A 23,828-nucleotide genomic window follows, 5' to 3' on the forward strand; every position below is an offset into this window, starting at 1 on the left:
CGAATTTTCGATTGAAATATTAAGTCAATATAAGATGGAATAAAAAATATTTTAAATAAAAAATACATCATGCTTTGGACATAAAAGTATTAGTTTACACCAAATTTTGTGAAAGAATTTTTTTTTGTAAGGGATAAAAATAAAATTGAAAAAAAAATTAAAAAATTAAATTAAATATAAAAAAAAAAATTTAAGAAAAAAATTAAAAAATAAAATTAGATATAAAAAAAATTTAAAAAAATATAAAAAAAAAAAAATTTTTTAAATAAAAAAAAAAAATATAAAAAAAAAATATAAAAAAAAAAATTTTTTTAAATAAAAAAAAAACATTATTATTTGAATTTTTCAAATAAACTTTGAGGTTAAAGTGTTGATACAAAAATGTGAAAAAGGTGTTAATACAAAATATATAGATCTTTTCATTACCTACAACTTTGCTAGATAACTTTATTCCATAGCACTCGTAGTCGAAATCGAGATAAGCCCTTAAAAAATCAACCATCTCTCCTCTTGTTCACCCAGACCCCAGCTTACCCGTACATTATTTTCCTTTAATTTTTCTTTTTTAGCTTCGTTTCCAAATGAGTTTGCGTATTCGATGAAATGTTGTATATGATAAAATATTTTAAAATCCTCTTAAAAATTTCTATATTGTAGGCCAATGTTACTTTAATATACGTAATTGTTATTACAAACTAACACAAACATAGCTTTGTTGTAAATACTTTGTATAATATATGTATATATTTTTTTAGAAAAAAAAACTAAGAATTACTGGTACCGAAACGCGAAATTTACAATTTTTGCACTTCACAAGACTTGTTGAAAAGAAAAGAGAGAGGACTACAATATCAAATTAAACAGTACTTTGCATGGCCAAATTAAAATTAGCATCTTAGATATAATTATTTTTTTAATTAATTTAGCAAAATGCGGGATGCTCACTTTTTACTACACTCACATTTACCGTTTCGACGTAGCGCTGTTTCAAATTTAATTTTCCCATGATTTTATGCGAAATTATGATAAATTTCTGGTCGAATTACTTGAACTAAACACATGTCTATTATTTGCTGCAATTTCCACTTATTCTTTAACTTATTTGAAAAACTTCCACATGCATTTCCACTTCACATAATACCTTACAAAGTCACGTTCACACCGCTTTAAGTATTGCTATTAAGTTTTCCAAGTATTTGCTCCTGCATTTCCAAACATTGTGGAAAGAAACGTTCCAACAGATTCACCTTACGCTCCTCTAATTGCATACGCTTGCGTGCGATTTCCAACTGCTCCGCAAGTAAAATATTCTTTTTACGCACCTCATTTAGGTACATAGATTCTAAGGATTCGGCGCCAGCCTGTGCAGCCACCAGCACGTTATTGGCGTGTGATGTGCGACGTCGGCGCGGTTGACCAGGTGCACCGCGACCCAGACCCGACGTTGGTGGTTGCATAGGTGCTGCAGTACCACTAGCACTATTATTATTAATTTTATTATTACTACCGGCGTATTGATTATTAGTAGCTGTCGTTGGTGCTGGTGTAGATGTTGCCGCATAATGATTTTGATTGGCGTATGTGTTACTATGATCATAGCCAGTTTGCAGTAGTTGCTCAGAATGTTGTTGCGTATTGGTAGCTGTTGTGGTGTCAGGCGGTGGCGCTGTTGATGATGCTGTTGGATACTGCTGGTATTGTTGCTGCTGTTGCTGTAGTTGTTGTTGTTTCTGCTTTTGTTCTTCCAACAATTGCTGTGGTGTTTGTAAAGTGTGTAGCTGTGGCTCCTCATCGTCATCATCTTGAGTTGGTGGTTGTGTTTCGAAATGATTTGGCTGCGGATAGTTGCCAAAACTGTGAAAATCGCTAGAGTATTCGGCTTTTACCTCGTCGATTGGATCGCTGAAGAGCTCAGTGCTCGCATTAAACAGCGAAGTAGTGATGCTGGAGTCAGTAAGAAATTCACTCTGCATAGAAGTGAAAATATGTGTAAAGATTTGTTTACATCGACACCTACAATACTCTCTAAATACCTTGATGTCTATGTCTACAGTGCTAGCCGGCAAATCTAATGATACCGAAGTGTTGTTATTATCCGTAGTCGTAGCATTATTAGTAGCTTCTTGCGTGTTGGAACTCGATGTAATACTATTGGGTGAAGACTGTCGTCCTGAACGTGGTGGCGATGGCGGCGATGGTACTTCGCTTAAATCGATGTCACGATTATTCTCCAATGCCTCTTTCGGTACTGGTTCGGCATCTTTAGGGCGATATTGATTCTTAAGAATTTTATCGATAATGGCAAACTTTTTCCAACGTACAGCATTTTTGTCAGCAGCTATCTGCTTCTTAACTTGTCTGTAAAAAGTTTAACATACGTATTAACATTAATCAATGGAACTTGATACTACCGCCCCAACGTTTACCTAAATTTCGCGCGCGTCTGATTTACTTTCGCTTGTATTTCCTCGGGTTTCACTTCAATATCGAAGCGCTCCTTCAGTTCAACAGCCCATTGTGCAAAAAAAATCGTATTCTTTCCGTGACGCGTTAAGCGCCAATTGTCACGTCCCCAAATCTCAAAGAAACGTTGCTCTTCCTTCGGCGTCCAATAGCGGCGTTGTTTCTCTTTTTTCGAGTCCAAGTCAGTTTCGGCCTCAATTTCTGCTAGCAATGGATTCAATGTCAACTCATCGTAGTCCATTGCAGCCTCTTCCTCAGACAACATCTGAAACGGCTGGAGTACAACAACCGATTTTCAATGGTAGAATTTAGGTTTTTCTTGCCAAATTATAATTTGTGCAAGATTTTCTGTATAAAATTTTGTGCTTTTTGCACAACTGTCGGTAAAGACGCAGCGGGAGAAGCAAACGAAAGTTTGACGTTTATGATTCGTTATGAAAATGTCAAAAATGGCAGAATTAGAAAACTGCACTTTAGCATCGTAAGGAAATTCAAAGGAAGATAGCCATAGAAATTTAATTAATGTTTAAACAATACTAATATTTATTAAACGCATATGTAACATTTTTAAGAAAAAATGTATTTCATAATTTATTTACATCACAAAATTTTCTACTTAAGTTTGGAGAAATGCCAACACTGGCGTAATAGTCACGTACTCAAATCGTGTTTTTTTATTCCTACCGTTAGCTTAAAATTTCTCGCTACAAGCCCACCACTAATCAGCTATATAACTGTTTAATTACCCAATATCGCTAACTGAAACTCTTGTTTGCGTATCATCCCTTTCTTAAACCCTATTCACATACAACTATGCCACAATGAAAGCTTTACTTTTAGTGTTTCTCTCTAATATAAATGGCAACTGTTGTTTGGCTTCGCGTCGAAAACATTTTATGTGTACTCATACAAAAGCGGACATTACATTTTTCTGTCAAAACAAATGTTGCAAATGTCTTGACTTGTTGGTCTATAAGATTTTTATAAAGATTACCTTAATTATAAAAAGTACAGCACAACTTTCTTAAGTTTTCTGTTTTAGTTAACGAATAATAAAAATATTTACTTAAGTTTATATATGTGAATGCATACTCTCAAATAATATATTGTATTTCCAAAAATTCTCTTAATGTTTTCAGAGTACTCTGAACAAATATGAAATGTAGTTTGGTTATTTTAGGTTGGCAATGCTTACACTAATCAATTTTAGTGACAGTGTTTATTTAGTTGTGTTGTGAGCGTATTTAACAAAAATAATAAAATTTTATCAATATATATCAAGCAAATATATATAAAACGGTTATAGTACAAGATGAGCAATCCCGACCGGGAGATAATCGACGAAAACCAGCCACCGGTGGACTTGCAACACACATCAACCGCAACTGCCAGCGAGGACACTGAAATAGTACCAAAACATCTTCGATCGCGATACTGGAACAGTTGGGAGGAGATGCGTTTGGTAGAATTATGGCGACTGCACAGTAATGAAGTGACGACATTAAAGACAAATATACCCATTTTCCGTACCATATCAGAGGGTATGCGCGAATATGGTTTTTATGTCAACGCACAGGAGGTACGGCGTAAAATAAACAATTTCAAAAACAAATACATGTTAGTATAAATATAATATATTTATTTTTTTTTTTAATAATTCAGAAGTAATTTCATTGCATGTTCGTATTTTATAGTGCCGAACGTCGTCGTATGGAAATGGAAGAAAAAGATAAACAAAGTAACTGGAGACTATACCCACTAATACACTGCCTATTAGCGCCTCGCCAAAAAAATCAACTGCTTACGCATCAACAACTGGTATGTAGACGACAATAACTTATAGCTTTAACAAGATAATAAGGTTATATACCTTAAATTCATAGATAATAGAGCGGCTTTTTGCAAAAATACCATTAGATTTGTTGAACAAAGAGTTGCCTATTTCGGAATTCCAAGTCACCAAAATCATACAAAAGCCTGCTGCTTTTAGGGAAAAATCCGCGGAACACTCAGCTTTGCCGACACAGCTACGTAGTCAACCAAGATACCAGCCATATGCCAGAGCAACAAACGGTGACGCCGGCTTTTTAGTGCGACATAACTTTACCAAGGACAGATTGACACAAATACGTGTTGATAATAGTATACTATCCGATCAGCGCGATGCAGCCTTGAAACAACTAAAATCTGAAGAACGCTCATTTAGGGCGTTGGAGTGTTTTCTCATGAACTGGCAAAAGAAGCACGAACTTGTTTTACAACGCTTACAATGTACGAATGGAAAGTGAAAATAGAGGTTGCAACGTTGCTACGAATATGTATTTGTTGCAACACACATATGCATATAATAAGGTTTCTATATTTGTTTTTGTTTAAGGAGCACTTAAAGTTTTTTTTTTTCAAAATATAGTCGGCTATTTAATATATATGTACATAATTTATTTATGGCTTAGTCAGTAATATTGACCAGTCATATTAATGTTAGACATTTTAATTCCAAATTGATTAAATAATTGGTGTACTTCTTCAACTAAGTACAAAAACACAAAGGTATTACTTTATAATTGCTTTTTATTTTATCAACATCTAACTATGAATTTTTCGAGTGCGTATCTGTCGCCGATTCATTTTTCGTATCCATCATACAATGAGATTAGCATACATATGTATGTATATCGTACAGTTCTTGGCTTGATCAATAGGCAATAAGTAAAATACAATCCAATTTATTGAATACGTGTACACATAGAATATACCATTTTGATTGAATTTTCGTACAATCGATTTGAATTCAACCGCTAAAAAATTTTCGGTAGAAATGTTTTCAAACTTCAACTTTTTTGTAGTATTACGGTTTTCAACTCTGTGCCAGTGTTAAGTAGCTCTTTTCCTGGGCTCGTTTTCATTGACAAAATATGAATTGTCAAGGAAAGCGAGAAAAGTTGTATGTGAATGGGCCATAATATTGAGACAAGAAACAGGTTGGCAACCCTATATAACTGATTGCTGGATTGTTTTCAGAGATTTATCCCTGGTTGTTTTATTTAATAGCCATTGTTAGAGATAATATTTATTGAAGTAAGATATTAAAATGTTTAATGAGACATGTTGTTTACTATGCTTAGAAAGTTCAAAGGATCAAATAGATTTGGACTCCAAAGAAGGTATTGATTTGCATGGACGAGAAGTAATTGAATTGCATTTTAAGGAGGAGGTTCGTAATTTGTATGGATTTACCCATTTTTATATAAATTTAATTATTTTATTCAGCTGGATATGATGTCTCAATTTGAAATGAAAATCATTTGTCGAAAGTGTTGGAACTTAGTAGAAACATTTCATATATTTTATGAAAATGTGAAGCAAGTGCACAAGAAAGCAACGTACGCTTTGAAAAGCGTGACTTTCGAAACGGATAGCTTAGAAATAAAAGAAGAAATCATATCTAATGACGACACACAAGTTGAACGACCTACGGAATATGAAATTAAAGTTGAGGAATTTATATTACCCGCCTCAACTACTCCCAACCATATATGTAATCCATCTGAGATTGTTTCTGAAGCATTAGAGGTTACAGATGAGACATTACTCGAAGAATGTATGGAGAATTCTATATCACCATACGAGTATAGTTCAGACTCAGAAGAATTAGATAGTGAGATCGAAGAAGATAAACACTCAAAAAGAAAGTCTCATAAAATAAATAAAAGAAAAAGAGTTAATAAAAAAACTGCGGAATTAGATGAATATATTGCAAGGAAAAATTTTAAATTTACGTGTTGTATTTGTAAAAATCCATTAGAAAACTTTACACATTTGAAAAGCCATTTCCATGTAGCGCATCAAACAAGTGGTTATGTGCTATGTTGTGGTAAAAAATTACGTCAGCGTGGTTTATTAATTGATCATATTAATTTTCATGAAGATCCCGACTATTTCAAATGTAAACATTGCGGAAAGCGAATGACGGAACGACGTTGCATCGATCTTCATCTTCAGTATGTGCATGGCAATCGGGAACGTGTACATCGTTGTTCAATTTGTTCCAAGGGATTTTTCCGTGCATCTTGTTTGAAACAGCATCATAATATTCACGTTACAGAAGATCAAAAAAAAGTACCGTGCTTAGAATGTGGTAAAATGTAAGTGCTATGGATGTTTGAAAAAAGAAAAAAAAAACGTTAATTCGTTTGCTTCGAAGCTATAATACCCTTCAGAAATAAAAACACAATTTAAAGAGAACTAAATAAAAAAGTAGGGACAAGGACATGATTTTGATCGTTCTGTTTGTATTACAGCTATATGCCAAAGTGATCCGATACCCAAATAAGCAGCTTCTTGGAGAGAAAAGAACATTGAATATTTTTAGACCGATATCTGAAAAACTGAGAGACTTGTTCGCGTATACACGGAGAGATGGACGTATATGACTAAATCGACTCAGATCGTATGCTGATAATTTTTATATGTATTTTGTACGGTCGCCAACGTTTTCTTCTGGGTATTACAAACTTCGTGGCTAACTTAATAAACCCTGTTTGGGGTGTCAATATACCCATATATTTATATGCAATTTTTTCAAAATTATATTTCTTTCAGTTTCCCAGACAAAGTTGAATTAGGTAAGCACATGGGTCTGACCCATGCTAGCGTGCCGCGAAAACTAATAAAGTGTGATCTATGTGATACTGCGGTCAAAACGAAATATGGCTTAGCACGTCATATGAAGACAATGCATACAGAAGAGTATCAAACGCCACAAGTCTGCCCAATGTGTTCTAAAGTGTCACCGTCTCTGCAGGCTCATCGTAACCATATAAAGTATATGCATTCCTTGCAAAGGAAACATGTATGCAAATTATGCGACAAAGCCTTCAAACGACTTACCGATTTTAAAGTGAGATATAAGTTTGTGCATATATTTTATAGATCAAATAGTTAATTTTATAATTTTCCACATTTCAAATTGCAGGAGCATATGGCCACCCATACCGGAGAAGATTTATATACCTGTAGTTTTTGTCCACAAACCTTCAAATCTAATGCCAATATGTATTCTCATCGAAGGAAGAAACACGCTAAGGAGTGGGCCGAACAGTGCGCGTTGAAGAAAAGCTTAGCGGTACCTTTAAAACAAACTGTCGCAACAGACTAAGATAACAAATTTGGTGAAAAAATGTTTTAGTGGGTTGTTACAGGAAATGTGAAAGCGTCAAAATATTTAAATATTATTTTATCTAAATGTTGTGATTTAGAAGCATTAATTTGTTGCTTTTTTCAAAAAAAATGGTAAAGCACAGCAAATAAATTAAATGGTATTTAACCTAAACCACTTACTTTGAGGGGCTGAGATTAAAGAGATATTTTATACTTTCGCAACATGTTGCAACAGAGTTCTTGCTGTTGCGGCAGAAAACAACCTTATGTAGTTTTAAGGAATGATGACGAATTGACAGTTCTTGGCCGGATAAAAATCCAGGTCCGTTCAGATTACTTAGGCCCGACTGTATACCAAAAATAGACCTTATTTATTTCAATTCAACTGAGTGGAATGGAAAACTGTAATAGGGGTATAAACATAGGTCTATGTAGCAAATAGAATAGGTAATTAAACAATTTTATACAGTAAGTAAAAAACAAAATACTCTTCGTTGTTTTCGACACAAATATTTGGTATATGTAAAAAATATAAAACAAATTTCCAAATAAAGAGATTTGCGAACGGCTCAAGATAAAAATAAAAGTTTCCCAAATTATTTATCGATAAAATCATATAGATATTTCTTAAATTGTGATATGCCCTTCAAAACTAAAGCGAAATGTTGACAACTCTCGTTTTTTACATGTTTTGCCAATCAACGTTCGTTATTTTAATTGGAAATTAGCATGAAAAGTAAATCCACAGAACTAAAATTATAATAAAGTAGTATAAAATATGAATTGTCAAGCAAAGCGAGGAAAGTTGAATGTGAATGGGCCATAATTTTGAGACGTCACACTAGAAACAGTTTGGCAACCCTATATAACTGATTGTTGGATTGTTTTCAGATATTTATCCCTGGTTTTATTTATATTTAATAGCCATTGTTAGAGATAATATTTATTGTAGTAAGATATTAAAATGTTTAATGAAACATGTTGTTTACTTTGCTTAGAAAGTTCAAAGGATCAAATAGATTTGGACTCCAAAGAAGGTATCGATTTGAATGGACGAGAAGTGATTGAATTGCATTTTAAGGAGGAGGTGCGTAATTTGTATGGATTTAACCATTATTAAAAAAATTATATATATTTTATTCAGCTGGATTTGATGTCTCAATTTGAAATGAAAATCATTTGTCGAAAGTGTTGGAACTTAGTAGAAACATTTCATAAATTTTATAAAAATGTGAAGCAACTGCACAATGACGCAGTGTACTCTTTGAAAAGCGTGACTTTCGAAGCGGATAGCTTAGAAATAAAAGAAGAGATCATGTCTAATGATGACACACAAGTTGAACCACTTACGGAATATGAAATTAAAGTTGAAGAATGTATATTACCATCTGAGATTGTTTCTGAAGCATTAGTGGTTACAGATGAGACTTTACTTGAAGAAAGCATTCAGAACTCTATATCATCATACGCTTATAGTTTAGACTTAGAAGAATTAAAGAGGGAGAATGAAGAAGATAAACACTCAAAAATAAAGTCTCATAAAATACATAAAAGAAAAGGCGTTAATAAAAAAACGGAGGAATTAGATGAATATATTGCAAAGAAAAATTTTAAATTTACGTGTTGTATTTGTAAAAGTCCATTAGAAAACTTTACACATTTGAAAAGCCATTTCCATGTAGCGCATCAAACAAGTGGTTATGTGCTTTGTTGTGGTAAAAAATTACATCAACGCGGTTTATTAATTGATCATATTAATTTTCATGAAGATCCCGACTATTTCAAATGTAAACATTGCGGAAAGCGAATGACGGAACGACGTAGCATCGATCTTCATCTTCAGTATGCGCATGGCGATCGGGAACGTGTATCTTATTTGAAACAGCATTATAATATTCATGTTGCAGAAGATCAAAAAACAGAAGTGTACTTAGAATCTGGTAAAACGTGAGTGCTATAGATATTTTAAACAAGAAAAACAATACGTGTTGCACTTTTTTTTATCAACTTATGCAATTATAATTATTTAATTATTATCTATGCAGTATTCTTTTTTTTTTTTTTGATATTAATTCAAGTTTTTTCTTTTGAATTTTTTGAGCGTGGTGACCGATAAGCAAACTAGTTTTTCCTCATGGAATGAATGAGAAGTAAATATTGCTTAAAAGATTTTTATTATCTTGCAATATATGTAGGTTGTTCAGGAATTTTTATCATTGAAACTATAGGTTTATGGAAACTGAAATAAGAAAATAAGAAACACAAATTTTAGACTTGATATCCTCTAAAGATCTGAAAAATACCGCGTAAATGGTGGTCCCATATTTCTTTATAGAATTTAATTTTTCCGAAAGAAAAGTTGTCAACCGCTCTGATTTTTTATCAGCGAAGTGGATGTTAAAATCGCCAACCAATATAAGTGGAAATTCATTACCATTGATAATCAAATTGAAATACCTAATTTCAATTGTATTGTTCAATTCAAACGAGATATTGTTCCAAAAGGTGGGGTACCTATTTACCAAAATAATAATAATTTTACTAATATTATGACTCTGAAGATTGTACAATTTATTTTTTATTAATAAAATTTTTTATTAAATTCCATATGTTTATTTGCATTAAAAAAATTGTATACTAAATGTTATTATTTTTGAATTACCCTGCTCTGCCTTCTCAATTGATTTGTTTCGCTTGAGATATGCGAAAATACGCATAAACACTTTGTGATCGTGTTAGATCGTTTCCGTTACGGATCATCTTAATTCGGTCGCCGCGCTCAAAGCCAGCGATAGAAGCTATGCAATTTTTTGAATGAATAACCGTAAAGTGGGACTATTTGGCATGATTTAAACAAGAATCTTACCTAGAATGTTTCCTGTTTAAAAAGCGAATTAGTTGATAAAAGCTTCTTCAGCCAGTACGAAATAACCTCATATACTTATGTCGCGCATTGTGATTCGACATTAGATGTACTGTTATCAGATTTATGATTTTCTTTTCTACTATTAGTGTGACCGACAATAGGTGACGTTGAAGTTTATAATTTTTGGCGTCCTGAAAAACCCCGCGAAATTCAAGTAGCCCCACCTTACGGAATTGTTTTGGTGTAATTACACTATTTATGCCTAATTATTTATACCTATTATTTATACTTAGTTATTTTCGTTTTTTAGAGAAGAACAACTTAAAGAGCTAAGAAGAAGAAGAAATCGTGAACGCCAAAGGGCATATTACCACCGTCAGAAAGAATTGAAGAAAAATGAAAAAAAAAAAATAAAAATAAAAAAGGAAACAGTACCAAAATCAAATGCTGAACGTCAAAGACAATTTCGTCAACGTAAGGCAGAAAAAATCTTACGTCGATATGTAATTTGATTTAATAATAATATTTAAAAACAAATTGTAATATATGCCTCAATATTATTTCACAGGAAAAGAGAAAAATTGGACAGAAATGAAAATAATGTCGTGCAATGTAGTGCTGTTGAAAATATAGAAAAAGTAACGCTACAAGAAAATGAATTTCACAGCAACCACTTCAAATTTATGACCAGCGTAATCAATGCATTACTCCCAAAGTTATTCTACACAGGACACAGATATTCCTGGCGATGGTAATTGTCTATTCCACTCGCTCATAAGTGTTTTGCAACTTTAAATGGAGACTTGTGACTTGAGAAATTAATTCGCGATTCAACCTATTTAAACTCCTGCCACAATCCGCAAGAAGCATATAACATTCTATCAAGCACTAATGATTACGGAGATTTGGATTGTTTGTACTTATTTTCAAAAAATATACAATCAAAATTTTTTGTACTTTATTGTTTTTACAACATAACTACAAAGAATAAAAACACTATCTTTTGTCATTTTATGCGGGGTTAAGGTTTCATGGTATAAAAAAGACTTTTTTTGCGAATTTTTTTTCTTAAATATGGATGGTTGACAAGGTTGTGGCCTTGACTATATGTAAACAAAATGTGCATTGACCTCATAAAATGTAAACCAAGGGATCATTCCCACAAAAACGTCAGTGACCGTAAATGTGAACCAATGTTTTTAACTTTGTGTCTTAAAGGTCTAGTGAAAACCTACAAATTCGAAACCTTAAAAGTTTGCATGTGAAAATGCAACTAGTAAGCGATTGCGTTATGATAAGCGCTAATAGGTAGCTTACACCCAATGGATTTTTCCTTTCCAAAATAGCTTTGAAAAATTTTTGTGTGCTAGCTGCAAATTTGTTTAAGGCTTTTTAACTCAAAGCTCTATCTCGAATTTTTTTTGAAAGTTTGCTTGAGCTTAAAAGGCTTTCATGTGAAAGTGCAAGAAATAAGCGATGTATTCAATTTTATAGCTTTTGAGGTACTATACATATATGAAATGGGAGTCTAAAAATTGAAGCAGGCTTCTGTTAAAAACAAGTAAATTAGAGATGTTAACCAACGATAAATTATTAGACGTTACAGAATTATCTGATATTGTGGACAATAATTTTATGTGTTATTCAATAAATTGCAAATATTTTTAAATGTATTTTATATATTAAATCAACATACTAATTGATACTAATAATGGTGATTAGATCTTTTTTACTTTTCCGTGACGTGACTCTCCGAATGAATTTCCGACAAGCGTTAAATTTCACAACCAAGATGGTGTAGAAGATTATTTTATCTTTTCCAATGAATTGATCCAATTCGATGATGAATCTGTCCTTGTATCTACAAAATAAAAACCAGACAGTATTAACTGGGTTATAAATACTTTTTTCTATGGGAGAGTAGAGTTCAGAATTAGCAAATATACTACATAGGTACCAATAGATAAAGTAAGTTATTCTTTAACTACATTCTATATAAGTACAAAAATAAATACCTTAAATGTCGGATTAAACCCTCGTTCTTCGATAATATCTGCCCCAAATGACGTCATCTGGAAACAACCATTGTATTTTTGAGTATTTGCAAGAAAGTGGCGTGATTCTTGTGTTTCGCCACAAAGCAATGAATACAATGGCTCAGGTGGCGGAGTCAAGAATGACAATTTCACTTTACCATTAAGGCAGCATAATCCAGGCGTTTCTCCGGAAAACTTTAATGCACCACAATACTCGCAAACTACGTCCATTTGCCCAATGCAAACGCTAGGATGCAAGCTGTAATCATTGCTGCAATCGTATTGAAACGCTGCTCGATTCAAATCAGCACATAAATATCTTGTTCTGCGTCGCAAATTATCTATTTGTTGACCTCTGTTGTTCGCTCGACGATTCTGCATTGCCAACCGAGCTGTTACACGGGCTGCTTCACTTTGCTCTCGTGATTGAGAAGCACGAATTCGAGCCATACTATCGCGGCGCTGTTCACGTGCAATTTCTTGTTCTTCTTCAGTCCTTTCATTTTCAGTATTTCGTATTCTTCTTGCATCACGGCTTTGTCGGGAAAGATTCGATCATCTTGGTCGCGGCATTATTAATTAAACTTCACTTCAATATTAATATTATTATTATTTTTTCTTTTTTGAAGTAATAAAATATTCAAATGATTCTAATATGAATTTTGAACACATGATTATGATTTGAAATATAATTTTTTTTATTTATGAATTGTATTGACTTTTAACATAAAAAAATAAAAAGTATCCTATGTCCTTCTCCTGGCTCTAAACTACCTCCCTGCCAATTTTCAACTAAATCGGTTCAGCCGTTCTTGAGTTATAAGTGGAGTAACTAACACGACTTTCTTTTATATATATATATAGATTAGCATGGAAAGGAAATCCACAGAACGTTAATTATATAAAAGTAATATAAAATATGAAACGTCAAGCAAAGCGAGGAAAGTTGAATGTGACTGGGCCATAATTTTGAGACGTTCTCACATTTGAAACAGGTTGGCAACCCTTTATAACTGATTGCTGGATTGTTTTCAGATATTTATCCCTGGTTTTATTTATATTTAATAGCCATTGTTAAAGATAATTTTTATTGTAGTAAGATATTAAAATGTTTAATGAGACATGTTGTTTACTATGCTTAGAAAGTTCAAAGGATCAAATAGATTTGGACTCCAAAGAAGGTATCGATTTGCATGGACGAGAAGTAATTGAATTGCATTTTAAGGAGGAGGTGCGTAATTTGTATGGATCTACCCATTTTTATATAAATTTTAATTATTTTATTCAGCTGGATATGATGTCTCAATTCAAAATGAAAATCATTTGTCTAAAGTGTTGGAACTTAGTCGAAACATTTCATAAATTTTATAAAAATGTGAAGCAAGTGCACAAGGATGCAGTGTACTCTTTGAAAAGCGTAACTTTTGAAACGGATAGCTTAGAAATTAAAGAAGAAATCATATCTAATGACGACACACACGTGGAACGACTTACGGAATATGAAACTAAAGTTGAAGAAAGTATGTTACCAGCGTCAAATAGTCTCAACGATGTAGGTAATTCATCAGAGATTGTTTCTAAAGCATTAGATGTTACGGATGAGACTTTACTCGAAGAATGCTTTGAGAATTCTATATCATCATACGATTATAGTTCAGACTCAGAAGAATTAAAGAGTGGAAATGAAGAAGATAAACGCTCAAAAAGAAAGTCTCATAAAATAAATAAAAGAAAAAGCGTTAATAAAAAAACGGAGGAATTAGATGAATATATTGCAAAGAAAAATTTTAAATTTACTTGTTGCATATGCCAAATTTCATTGGAAAACTTCACACATTTGAAAAGCCATTTCCGTGGATCGCATCAAACAAGTGGTTATGTGCTATGTTGTGGTAAAAAATTACGTCAACGCGGTTTATTAATTGATCATATTAATTTTCATGAAGATCCTGACTATTTCAAATGCAAGCATTGCGGTAAGCGAATGAAGGAGCGACGTAGCATCGATCTTCATCTTCAGTATGCGCATGGCAATCGGGAACGTGTACATCGTTGTTCAATTTGTTCCAAGGGATTCTTCCGTGCATCTTGTTTGAAACAGCATTATAATATTCACGTTACAGAAGATCAAAAAACAGTACTGTGCTTAGAATGTGGTAAAACGTAAGTGCTATAGATATTTCAAACAAGAAAAAAACGTTAATTCGTTTGCCCCGAAGCTATAATACCCTTCACAAATAAAATAGATTGCATACAAGATCCTGATTTTGATTGCATGTTGTTGTTGTGCGGCAGAAAATATTCCTGGAGAAATGCTGGCGGGTAGACAGTCCTTGGGCGGATAAAAATCCGTGTCCGTTCCGGTTACGTAGACCCGACTGTCGTGGAAGCGATCGGTTGTTGTTGTTGTAGCGGCAGAATTCTGCCGAGTTGACGAGTCGGTCATTTTGTATGGCTCCTACCCTTGCCTTGGAAAATAATCAATGCTTAATTTCGTGAAGATATCTTATCAAAGAAAAAAGTTTTTCATACTGGCCTGGATTTTGATAGATCAGGTTGTATGGAAGCTATATGCTATAGTGGCAAATTCTTCAGAGATTGTACCACTGCCTTAAACAATAATTCAAGCCGGATTTTGTGAAGATATCTCGTCAAATAAAAAGGTTTTCTATACAAGACATGATTTTGACCGTTCAGCTTGTAAGTTATAGCTATAGCTAAAATAAGCCGCTATCGGCGACTTCTTAGGAAGAAAAGGACATGTGAAAATTTTCAGTATCTCAAAAACAGAGGGTCTGCTTATACTATAGTATATACAGAAAGACGGGTGGATAGACGGACATAGCTAAATCGGCTTAGCTCGTCATGCTGAGGGTCTCGGACGTCTCCTTCTGGGTATTACAAACTTGTGGCAAAATTAATATAGGGTATAAGGTTCTGGGTATAAGTATACCTATATATGTATGTACTTCGATGCAATCATTTCAAAATTATATTTCTTTCAGTTTCCCAGACGACGTTGAATTAGGAAAACACATGCGTATAACCCATTTGAATGCTTATGCAAAAATATGTGACATTTGTGGTGTATCGATGAAGGGGCGTGATGCTCTAGAACGGCATCAGGCTGAGCATGCTGGTGTGTCCCGAAAACTACTCAAGTGTGATCTATGTGATACTACGCTCACAACAAAACATGGCTTGGTACGTCATATGAAAACAAGGCATACGGAAGAGTATCAAACGCCACAAGTCTGCCCAATGTGTTCTAAAGTGTCACCGTCTCTGCAGGCTCATCGTAACCACATATGGTATATGCATTCCTTGCAAAGGAAGCATGTATGCAAATTATGCGACAAAGCCTTCAAACGACTTACCGATTTTAAAGTGAGATATAAGTTTGTGCATATATTTTATAGATCAAATAGTTAATTTTATTATTTTCCACATTGCAGGAGCACATGGCCACCCATACCGGAGAAGATTTATATACCTGTAGTTTTTGTCCACAAACCTTCAAATCTAATGCCAATATGTATTCTCATCGAAGGAAGAAACACGCTAAGGAGTGGGCCGAACAGTGCGCGTTGAAGAAAAGCTTAGCGGTACCTTTAAAACAAGCTGTCGCAACAGATTAAGATAACAAATTTAGGGGGGGAAATGTTTTAGTGGGTCGTTACAGGAAATGTGAAAGCGTCAAAATATTTAATAATTATTTTTAATTAATGTTGTGATTTAGAAGCATAAATTGCTTGCTTTTTTCGAAAAGAATGGTAAAGCACAGCAAATAAAAAATGGTATTTAACCTAAAACACTCAAAAAATTTAATTATTTTAATTTTTTGTTTAAAAAATTTCGGCTGTTTACTATCTGTCTAATTTTTATTTTTTATGTTGACAGCATCAAAGAAGATTTGACTGAAAATTCAACTTCAATTGAACAGAATAGAGTTGAAAACCATAATAGAGGTATCAGACGGTGCAATACTATTGACGAATGACAATGAAATGTACTAATTTTAGCCATGATAACTATAATTAAACGAACTGTTACACCGTTTACTGTTTATTTGTTGTTTTTGATAAGGCTAACTAGTGAAAGCACTTGAACTTAATTAAATATGAATACGTATACACTTAAGTTTTGTTATGTGCAATGGAATACAAATAACTGTACAAAAAAATACAACTTAATTTAAACGAGATTTTAACAAAACAAAAATACTCGTATACGCTTTTGAGTTTTATTTGCTGTTGCTTATTCTGGACTGTAAGCACTTATTATTTAGTAACGATTTGCCGACTTATTGTTTTTAGTTAACGAATTATTCACTTCCATGTTATTCTATGTTTATTTCACTTAAATAAATACCACACATTCGTATATGTTTAAATGCCTACATATGAGCACAATGCAAAGGCGCCGAACAGCACGACAATAATGAGTAATATTGCTAACCAAGCGGGTATGGTGCCTAAAGCGAAATAAAAAAAACTCATTAAAATATTAATACAAAATTCAATGAGCACTTACGTCGCTGCTGCAAACTGTGAATGCATACTTTATTGTCGACGGAAATTGAAAGAACCGCCGCCTCGGTATCGCTTGAAATTGGCGGTCCTTCTTCGTTTGTAATCGGTAAGAATTGTAAACCAGTCACGAACATCGAATGCGCATTCGGTATGTGCAGAACACGCTATAAATTAGAAAAAGTTTCAAAAAATTATAAATTATGTTTCAATAAATTATATAATAAAATACCTGTAAACTGAAGGCAATATAAATGGAAACACTACCCGAAAACATAGTGCCCACCGCCACAAAGCGACCATCGTCACGCACAGCCAACGACGCTAAGCTTTCGTCAACTTGCACAGCACTCTTTAGCTGCCCACTAATGCAATCCCATTGCTGTAGAAAACCACGCTGCTTACCCACCTTACCCAGTGGGTTGGTAATTGTGAAGAGTCGATATTTATCACGTTGCGCCTCAATGGTACCGTATCGACAGCGTTTATATAGGTACTTGGCGCCCTCGGGTGTAGTCCATTTCAGTTGGTGATGTTGCTTCATGGTCGCCAAGTCCCACACTAAACCCTGACCATCCTTCGATATAGTTACAACATACTTGGAGTCCGGACTAAAATCAATATCATCAATTTCTTTGTTGTGTGACCTAATTAACGGAAATTATACATTAAATATTGCAACTATCAGAGCGCACATTATTTACGCTAAGTCGCTGCGTTGCACCATTTGTGGAAATGTCCAAACACGCAAGTGACCATCTGTGCCACCAGTTGCCATTAAACGGCCATTCGGACTAATGCGTACTACCCGCTGCAGCGGTTCAGATGTTAGAAAATCTGTTTGCACAGAATCACCTGCTTTAATATCGAAACGTATACGTTTCAAGTTGGCATTCTGATCGCCAGCCTTCTTGCTGGCACCCGTAGCATGTCCATTCGGTAGATCTTGCACGCCAGATGCCTGTGCTACACGTCTACGCACACCATTTTCATTTCCATGTTCCGCTGTACTGTTACTTCTTGGTCGCCTTTCCTCAGGATCTGTTGTTGCTTCCTCTTGGCCCTCATAAACTATATGTGGATTTACAAAATATAATTGACAGTGTGATTCTTGTCCGGCGCACAGGTATGAACGTCGCCCATCGTTACGCACAGCAAAGTTCATAACAACATTGGCGCCTGTTTCATGTCGCACAACCTCCTCCGCGCAGAAGTGTGTGCCGTTGTGATAGATTTCGTAGATTTCCTACAAAATAAATTTATCCTTTAATTTCAGTTTTTAAATTTCAAAATATAGTACTTACAAAGCCATTTGCTACACCTGTTTTAGCTGAGCCACCACCTCCTGCCACAAGTACGTGTCGACTCGTTAGCATTTCAACTGCATACAGCGGAAAATTTACTCGTGCCAGTAAGCCATCGCTAGGTCGACGTGTTGGTGCCATTTTTATTTAGTGGTTATTGGTTTTTATTGTTCGAGTATATTGTCTGGAATTAACGTTTACAAGTTTGGTTTCCTGCACTTTGCTCCAGCTGTTGATGGCCACTATTTCCTTGTTTGGAGCACTCTTTTGTATTTATTATTGTAGTTGTTGTTACTTTATCTCGCCTTGTTTTAGTATAAATTTTGTCGGCCTACCTTGATTGCGAATCTTACTCAAACTTCAAAACGAGATTCTTTCATGGAAATACTTGGTTTTAACAGCATAGAAGTCATGTATGAGTTTAACGAACCTTTCAATCCACGCTATTTATTGATTATATTACTATTTAATTAATAATTCACTACATTTATTTAGTTTTTCTCTCAACGACTAGTTCAGCTGTGAAAGTTCCACGTACTCGTATCTCTTCTCCGTAATTTGTAGTTGACAGCTGTGCAGTGCTGCCACTGTGTGAAAGGCAAAAGCGTAAAATTAAAGAAAAAACACTAGAAATTGTTTATGGCTGATCTATTTTAAAGAAATTTATATATTAAATTCGGAAATGCTTTTATTATTTAATTGCGTTTGTGAGTATGAGTTTTGTCTTGAAAATAAAATCCGCTATAAAGCCGGATGTTGACGTCTTTCATTATTGTTTATAAAGGAACACAGACATTTACTGTCGATAATATAGTTTAGAACGTTACTACAGTTCCAACAAGTTTATGTGTTTGAATTGATTGAAATAATTAGTTGCAATTAATCATAATATTTAGATTTAATTTTGTATACCATAAGACGGAATATTACAATTTGAACTATGTTCTTAAAGATATAGAAGTTAAAACAATTTGACACAAAACACGCTGCATCCGATTGACGTCCAAAGACTTCCGCTAGCAGCATTTCCAGATTTCATTTGAGAAGAAGGATAATGGAAGGACTTGGTTTCAGCCTAATGAACCAATGCCTTATTCCATAATATTTAACCCACATCAAAATATGCTTACACCTTCAGCGCAATGTGGAACATCAAAATTTGTATTTCCTCCGGCAGCGGTGGTACCACATATCAACCGAAAGTTATTATTGCTATTATCGCATCACATCCACTATAATAGCAAAGCAGTACTGCAAGGAGAACAAGAACTCGTGAAAACAACTTGTTGTGCCATATTGAGGTTATGTTTTAACCGCAGTAGCAGACAAATAAAAGTAAGTATTATCATCGTAAATTGAACAGTAGTTGTAGTTGTGGAGTCTTTTTCATTAGATGTATTATGAATGAATTTTATGGACGGAGACGTAACATTATACGCATATAAAACATGTGACATTTTTATGTTTAATTTTATGCGAAACATTCCCTCGGATAAACTTTAACGAACCTCCATTATTGATGGAATGAGGCTGAATTAGTAAGTACATATTAGTCTGCAAGTACATACATATATACGTACTTACATATGCTGCAAGCTATAAAGCATCGGCTAGCATTACTTTGCCACACCGACGACACTATTACAGGTAGTAAAACATGAAACAGCTTTTGTAAGCTTTACGTGCTTGCTCGAGCGTCTATCAGCTTTTGTGGGAGGACTTCACATAACCTCACACCACACAACTCGTAGCTCTCCAACTTCCTAGCGGTGCATACATATGTACGTATATTTGTCGGTCGTGCGCCGGTTTTATATGCTCATTCAGTTCAGTGACGTAAAATGTTGTACATTTTTATCTTAGAAGCTGCGTTTTTCTGGATTTTAGTAAGAGTAAGCGTGTAACGAAGTTGAAAGGTTGATAAGGAAATGCATAAAAATAAGAAAATACATTTTTTATGTTCACAAATTTATGCTAAATTTATTGAAATTGTTGACAGTGAAGTTAAATATTTTCAAGTTTTCCAATTCAAACTATTTTCGCTTTTTAAAACAATGTTCAGTGTATATACATATACATATGTAACTCTGTCTTGCTAAAAATTTAGAAATCGAAGAAGATGAAGGCCAAAGCGCTATTATAAAATTACCGCATGGTTAACCCATTTTAATTCTGCACACAAATAAGTATTAAGATCTAAATGTGCTTATGTTTAATACATTACATCTTTCTTCCTCATTCTTCTCCATTTAGAAAGCATCCGAAAAACAAGTAGTCACTCGAGAAAAAAGGCAAAAAAGGGTATTTATCCATAAAAGGGCACACAAGTCTGATGTTGCTGTATGAATTCCACTTTTTATAGCAAAAAAATTCATAATAAAGTACAAAAGTCCAGCATCATTTGTGCAACTACGTACGCGTACAAACAGCTTCATTGCAATCGCGTTTGCACTGCCCACACAGCTTTGAACTTTCAGCGTCATTTCAGTGACATTCGTAAAGCAAACAAGTTGGAACGTGTGCCATATATGGTTGGTTGTCTCCAAAAACACCCAAGAGCAGTTAACATTTCTTATTTTTGAACGCATTATTCTTAAATGCTGTGTACTTAAAAATGAGTACCTACGCAGACAAAGAAGAAGAATTGCGTTGCGTAAAGACTGCAATGGCAGTGAATGCGTGGCGTTATTATTTTCAATTTAAAAGCTGCTATTGCACTCATACAAATACATATAGTATATGTATGCAAGATCATCCAAACTTTACTGGGCCTGCTATATTTCTATAGCATTTAGTTGTGTTCATAGTCAGAATTCTGGTTGTGTTTGCGTGAAAATTCATAATTAAAAACAATATGTTATTTTTGTTCCTCTTTTTGCAAAATTAAAGAAGAGCGTTACAAATTATAAATTTTGAGAAGCAAATACAAGTTATAAAATAAGGTAAACAAAGCCAGCTGTTAAAGTCATAGTAAAGTATCAACTGCAGGGTCGTAATGGCGCTACAAAAGTTTTTTTTTTTTTTTTTTTTAAGTTTTTGAAATTTTACAAATATTGTTACTACATTACAACAACAAAAACAAGCTTTAGCTTTTAATTTTTTCACCTTTACCATACATTGAACGCTTTTAATTAGATATTTCCTCGCTTGTAGTACAACGTCCACATGAAATTAGGTTATGTGGTGCCATCAGCGACTTACCAGGCACTAACCAATTAGAAAGACAACAAAAAACCGCTTATAACGATGAGTAGTTACCAAGAGGCGAAATTGGCTGGAGTCACAAAGAGTACAGCGATCATGCCGATAAAAAAATTACAACAACTTGAAATGTTATAAGATTATATAAATATGTATAAGTATATAGAGATTTACTTGCTAGTGCTAATACTCCAGCGAAACTACGTACAAATGCACCTACTGCTTCAAGAACTCTCTCTCTCTCAATGAGAATAAACATAGATTCATACATACGTAGATTCCGTTTAATAAGTAACCGGATAGCGTTAAAATTTTATTTTTGCATATTTTCATTTCGAAACTTAAATATTAATTTAAATGATAGTTTTGCTAATAGGAAGTTCTCAAAATCAATTCGAAATTCGTGTGATCTTCGTCGCGACTAACCATTGAAGATAGTAAATTTGTACTCGGATACTACACGAGGGATCTGATTTGTCAATCTATATCTTGAATGGGTATGATGAAGATTAAAAGTTTATAGTTAAAACTTCATTTCAGGGGTTATCCATTTGCTTGTTGTATACCAATGATGCCGTGACGTGTCTCGAGAAGAAATCTTCCAAGATCTTCATACTTTGGTAACTTTAAAGAGCCGCTTTTTTAATAAATAAACAAAAAAAAATTGCTTTACAGAATTTCATGTAGTTTAATAATCGGCGATTCATTTTGAAAAATTTTTATTTCCTTGTTACCGTAGCCGATTTCCAGGAGGATCACCGAAAAAAGTGCGGTTAGATCGATTTTTCTTCTTGATGGGCAAAAATTAGATTTTTGACAAAATGGCGGCATTCTTATAAACCTCTCGTTTTTATGAAGAAATTACAGTTCATAGTAGCTCAAAACTCTTATTTCTTCGATCATTACCTGACAAATATTCCAAGAAGATCGTCTTAACCGACTCTGAAAACATCGTTTCGAGAAAAACCCGTATATGTCAAGTTTTGACAGCCCATTACACTAAATTCAAATTTTCGGAGAATACCATAGTCTCAAATATGTATTTATACGTGTATTTGAAATACATATGTAAAAAAAAAAATAGATTTGAAATTCACCAGTTGATATAACCCTTTAATCTATAGCCTTTCAAAAATGTTTTGGAAGTTCTCTCTTGTGACTTATAATTTCTTACACAATCTTCTGGAGAAAAATTAGATCAAATATATATATAATTAGATATAATATTTAAATATTCTGTCAAAGTAATAAAAAGTTAATAATCATAATTGGTGGAAAATAATAAAGCTAAACACCATAATTTCCGGTTACTTTTACAGCAGACAAATAGATTTTACAACCATCACCGTTCAACAATCGCTTACTAACTTTCCACTACATTCTCCGCTCATCTCTAAGTTCACTGGACTACATTGTGGCGGCGAGTTCAGGTTCAAAATCGTGTGGGATGTCAAAGAACTTTTTCTTCTATTTTCTTTAATAGAAATTACTTCTGTTTGTTGTTGTTGTTGTAGCTGTTGTTACTAGTCTTGTTATCTGTCTTCAGTTTTTCTGCCTGTGTTTTGTTTTTATTTTGAATTTATTTAATTGGTTTACTGTTACTACAAGCGATTATTGTGGGGGTTATCTGTCGCCCTCAGTTGATCTTGCATATTAACTGTTCATGTGTATATAAATACGCAGCTATACATATACATATTATACATAAACTAATTGGCATTATGTCAGTGAATAAAATTTGGATGCAGGGTTGCAAATTTTCCTTTTACGAAATTTTGAATTAAAAATTTGATTTTTTAAACTTTTAATTGAAATTTGGTGATTAAAAATTAAATTTTCAATTTTTAGTCGCGATTTCGAGAATTTCTAATTAAAATTTTTTGATTATGTAATCATTTTTTATTCAAATTTTGGGATTTAAAATTTTGCAAAATAACATCCAAAAATCGGATTTTAGAACTAAAAATTAAATTTCAATTTTTAGTTTTGGTTTCTAAAAAAAAATTTTTGGATTTTCTTTTGTTTTTTTATTACGATATTTGGGATTAAAAATTTATTTTTAAGACAGTATAAAAAAGCTTACGACATTTCGGTTTTTAGTATTAAATTTTTTATTTCCAATGCGGTATTTGGGATTACAAATTTTTATTTATTCCAGATTTAGGTATTTTGGATTAAAAACTTTATTTTTAATTAAAATTTTTGGTATAACAAAAAAAAAATTAATTCAAATGTTAATTCAATAATTTTATAATTTACAATTTGTAAC

The 23,828-nt window shown here is 33.4% G+C and overlaps 5 protein-coding genes and 1 long non-coding RNA gene across 9 annotated transcripts; 4 read left to right on the forward strand and 2 right to left on the reverse strand.

The window, feature by feature from the left end:
• Positions 1–594: 594 nt before the first annotated feature.
• LOC106615017 (myb-like protein I) lies at positions 595–2,883 on the reverse strand. Its single transcript, XM_014231028.3, has 3 exons — positions 2,427–2,883; positions 2,034–2,358; positions 595–1,967 (listed from the first exon to the last, which is right to left on the reverse strand). The coding sequence occupies exons 1-3, from the start codon at positions 2,726–2,728 to the stop codon at positions 1,167–1,169; spliced, it is 1,428 nt and encodes a 475-aa protein (XP_014086503.1). The 5' UTR covers positions 2,729–2,883; the 3' UTR covers positions 595–1,166.
• Positions 2,884–3,657: 774 nt separating this feature from the next.
• LOC106616077 (uncharacterized) lies at positions 3,658–5,027 on the forward strand. The gene is made up of 3 exons (XM_070107159.1): positions 3,658–4,080; positions 4,158–4,281; positions 4,347–5,027. The coding sequence occupies exons 1-3, from the start codon at positions 3,776–3,778 to the stop codon at positions 4,749–4,751; spliced, it is 834 nt and encodes a 277-aa protein (XP_069963260.1). The 5' UTR covers positions 3,658–3,775; the 3' UTR covers positions 4,752–5,027.
• A 427-nt stretch (positions 5,028–5,454) lies between these two features.
• On the forward strand, positions 5,455–7,795 carry LOC138856332 (zinc finger protein OZF-like). The gene is made up of 4 exons (XM_070107152.1): positions 5,455–5,677; positions 5,734–6,608; positions 7,066–7,363; positions 7,439–7,795. Exons 1-4 carry the CDS (start codon positions 5,555–5,557, stop codon positions 7,619–7,621), a joined length of 1,479 nt encoding a protein of 492 aa, XP_069963253.1. The 5' UTR covers positions 5,455–5,554; the 3' UTR covers positions 7,622–7,795.
• Positions 7,796–8,464: 669 nt separating this feature from the next.
• LOC118683076 (transcription factor grauzone) lies at positions 8,465–16,337 on the forward strand. Its single transcript, XM_070106552.1, has 7 exons — positions 8,465–8,710; positions 8,768–9,570; positions 10,800–10,996; positions 13,626–13,756; positions 13,814–14,688; positions 15,531–15,912; positions 15,981–16,337. The coding sequence occupies exons 1-7, from the start codon at positions 8,588–8,590 to the stop codon at positions 16,161–16,163; spliced, it is 2,694 nt and encodes an 897-aa protein (XP_069962653.1). The 5' UTR covers positions 8,465–8,587; the 3' UTR covers positions 16,164–16,337.
• A 237-nt stretch (positions 16,338–16,574) lies between these two features.
• On the reverse strand, positions 16,575–18,921 carry LOC106615954 (guanine nucleotide-exchange factor SEC12). Of its 4 annotated transcripts, XM_036359846.2 has the most exons (7): positions 18,789–18,919; positions 18,694–18,731; positions 18,359–18,622; positions 17,759–18,300; positions 17,287–17,701; positions 17,059–17,221; positions 16,575–16,999 (listed from the first exon to the last, which is right to left on the reverse strand). In XM_036359846.2, the coding sequence occupies exons 3-7, from the start codon at positions 18,497–18,499 to the stop codon at positions 16,914–16,916; spliced, it is 1,347 nt and encodes a 448-aa protein (XP_036215739.1). In that variant the 5' UTR covers positions 18,500–18,622; positions 18,694–18,731; positions 18,789–18,919; the 3' UTR covers positions 16,575–16,913. The 4 variants fall into 4 exon arrangements, with proteins under 4 accessions (XP_036215739.1, XP_069963256.1, XP_069963257.1 ...); XM_070107155.1 differs by having other exon boundaries at positions 18,694–18,921; XM_070107156.1 differs by having other exon boundaries at positions 18,359–18,731.
• A 1,249-nt stretch (positions 18,922–20,170) lies between these two features.
• On the forward strand, positions 20,171–22,399 carry LOC138856334 (uncharacterized). Its single transcript, XR_011395536.1, has 2 exons — positions 20,171–20,250; positions 21,512–22,399. It is a non-coding gene; the product is annotated as an uncharacterized lncRNA (long non-coding RNA).
• Positions 22,400–23,828: the final 1,429 nt, after the last annotated feature.

This window comes from Bactrocera oleae, chromosome 3 (assembly GCF_042242935.1).
Source record: "Bactrocera oleae isolate idBacOlea1 chromosome 3, idBacOlea1, whole genome shotgun sequence".
Taxonomy (NCBI): Eukaryota; Metazoa; Arthropoda; class Insecta; order Diptera; family Tephritidae; genus Bactrocera; species Bactrocera oleae.

Excerpts from the sequence above, each read along its gene's own strand:
- LOC118683076 (XM_070106552.1), top strand. The coding sequence starts at position 8,588 with ATGTTTAATGAAACATGTTGTTTACTTTGCTTAGAAAGTTCAAAGGAT. Across the intron at positions 10,997-13,625 it reads AATCTTACGTCGATATGTAA|ATATTAAAATGTTTAATGAG; the intron begins TTTGATTTAATA and ends TATTGTAGTAAG. Across the intron at positions 13,757-13,813 it reads AATTGCATTTTAAGGAGGAG|CTGGATATGATGTCTCAATT; the intron begins GTGCGTAATTTG and ends TATTTTATTCAG.
- LOC106616077 (XM_070107159.1), top strand. The coding sequence starts at position 3,776 with ATGAGCAATCCCGACCGGGAGATAATCGACGAAAACCAGCCACCGGTG. Across the intron at positions 4,081-4,157 it reads AATTTCAAAAACAAATACAT|TGCCGAACGTCGTCGTATGG; the intron begins GTTAGTATAAAT and ends CGTATTTTATAG. Across the intron at positions 4,282-4,346 it reads TGCTTACGCATCAACAACTG|ATAATAGAGCGGCTTTTTGC; the intron begins GTATGTAGACGA and ends TTAAATTCATAG.
- LOC106615954 (XM_070107155.1), bottom strand. The coding sequence starts at position 18,499 with ATGGCACCAACACGTCGACCTAGCGATGGCTTACTGGCACGAGTAAAT. Across the intron at positions 18,301-18,358 it reads CAGGTGTAGCAAATGGCTTT|GAAATCTACGAAATCTATCA; the intron begins GTAAGTACTATA and ends TTTATTTTGTAG. Across the intron at positions 17,702-17,758 it reads GTGCAACGCAGCGACTTAGC|GTCACACAACAAAGAAATTG; the intron begins GTAAATAATGTG and ends TCCGTTAATTAG.
- LOC138856332 (XM_070107152.1), top strand. The coding sequence starts at position 5,555 with ATGTTTAATGAGACATGTTGTTTACTATGCTTAGAAAGTTCAAAGGAT. Across the intron at positions 5,678-5,733 it reads AATTGCATTTTAAGGAGGAG|CTGGATATGATGTCTCAATT; the intron begins GTTCGTAATTTG and ends TATTTTATTCAG. Across the intron at positions 6,609-7,065 it reads TGCTTAGAATGTGGTAAAAT|TTTCCCAGACAAAGTTGAAT; the intron begins GTAAGTGCTATG and ends TATTTCTTTCAG.
- LOC106615017 (XM_014231028.3), bottom strand. The coding sequence starts at position 2,728 with ATGTTGTCTGAGGAAGAGGCTGCAATGGACTACGATGAGTTGACATTG. Across the intron at positions 2,359-2,426 it reads CAGACGCGCGCGAAATTTAG|ACAAGTTAAGAAGCAGATAG; the intron begins GTAAACGTTGGG and ends AACTTTTTACAG. Across the intron at positions 1,968-2,033 it reads CTGTAGACATAGACATCAAG|AGTGAATTTCTTACTGACTC; the intron begins GTATTTAGAGAG and ends ACTTCTATGCAG.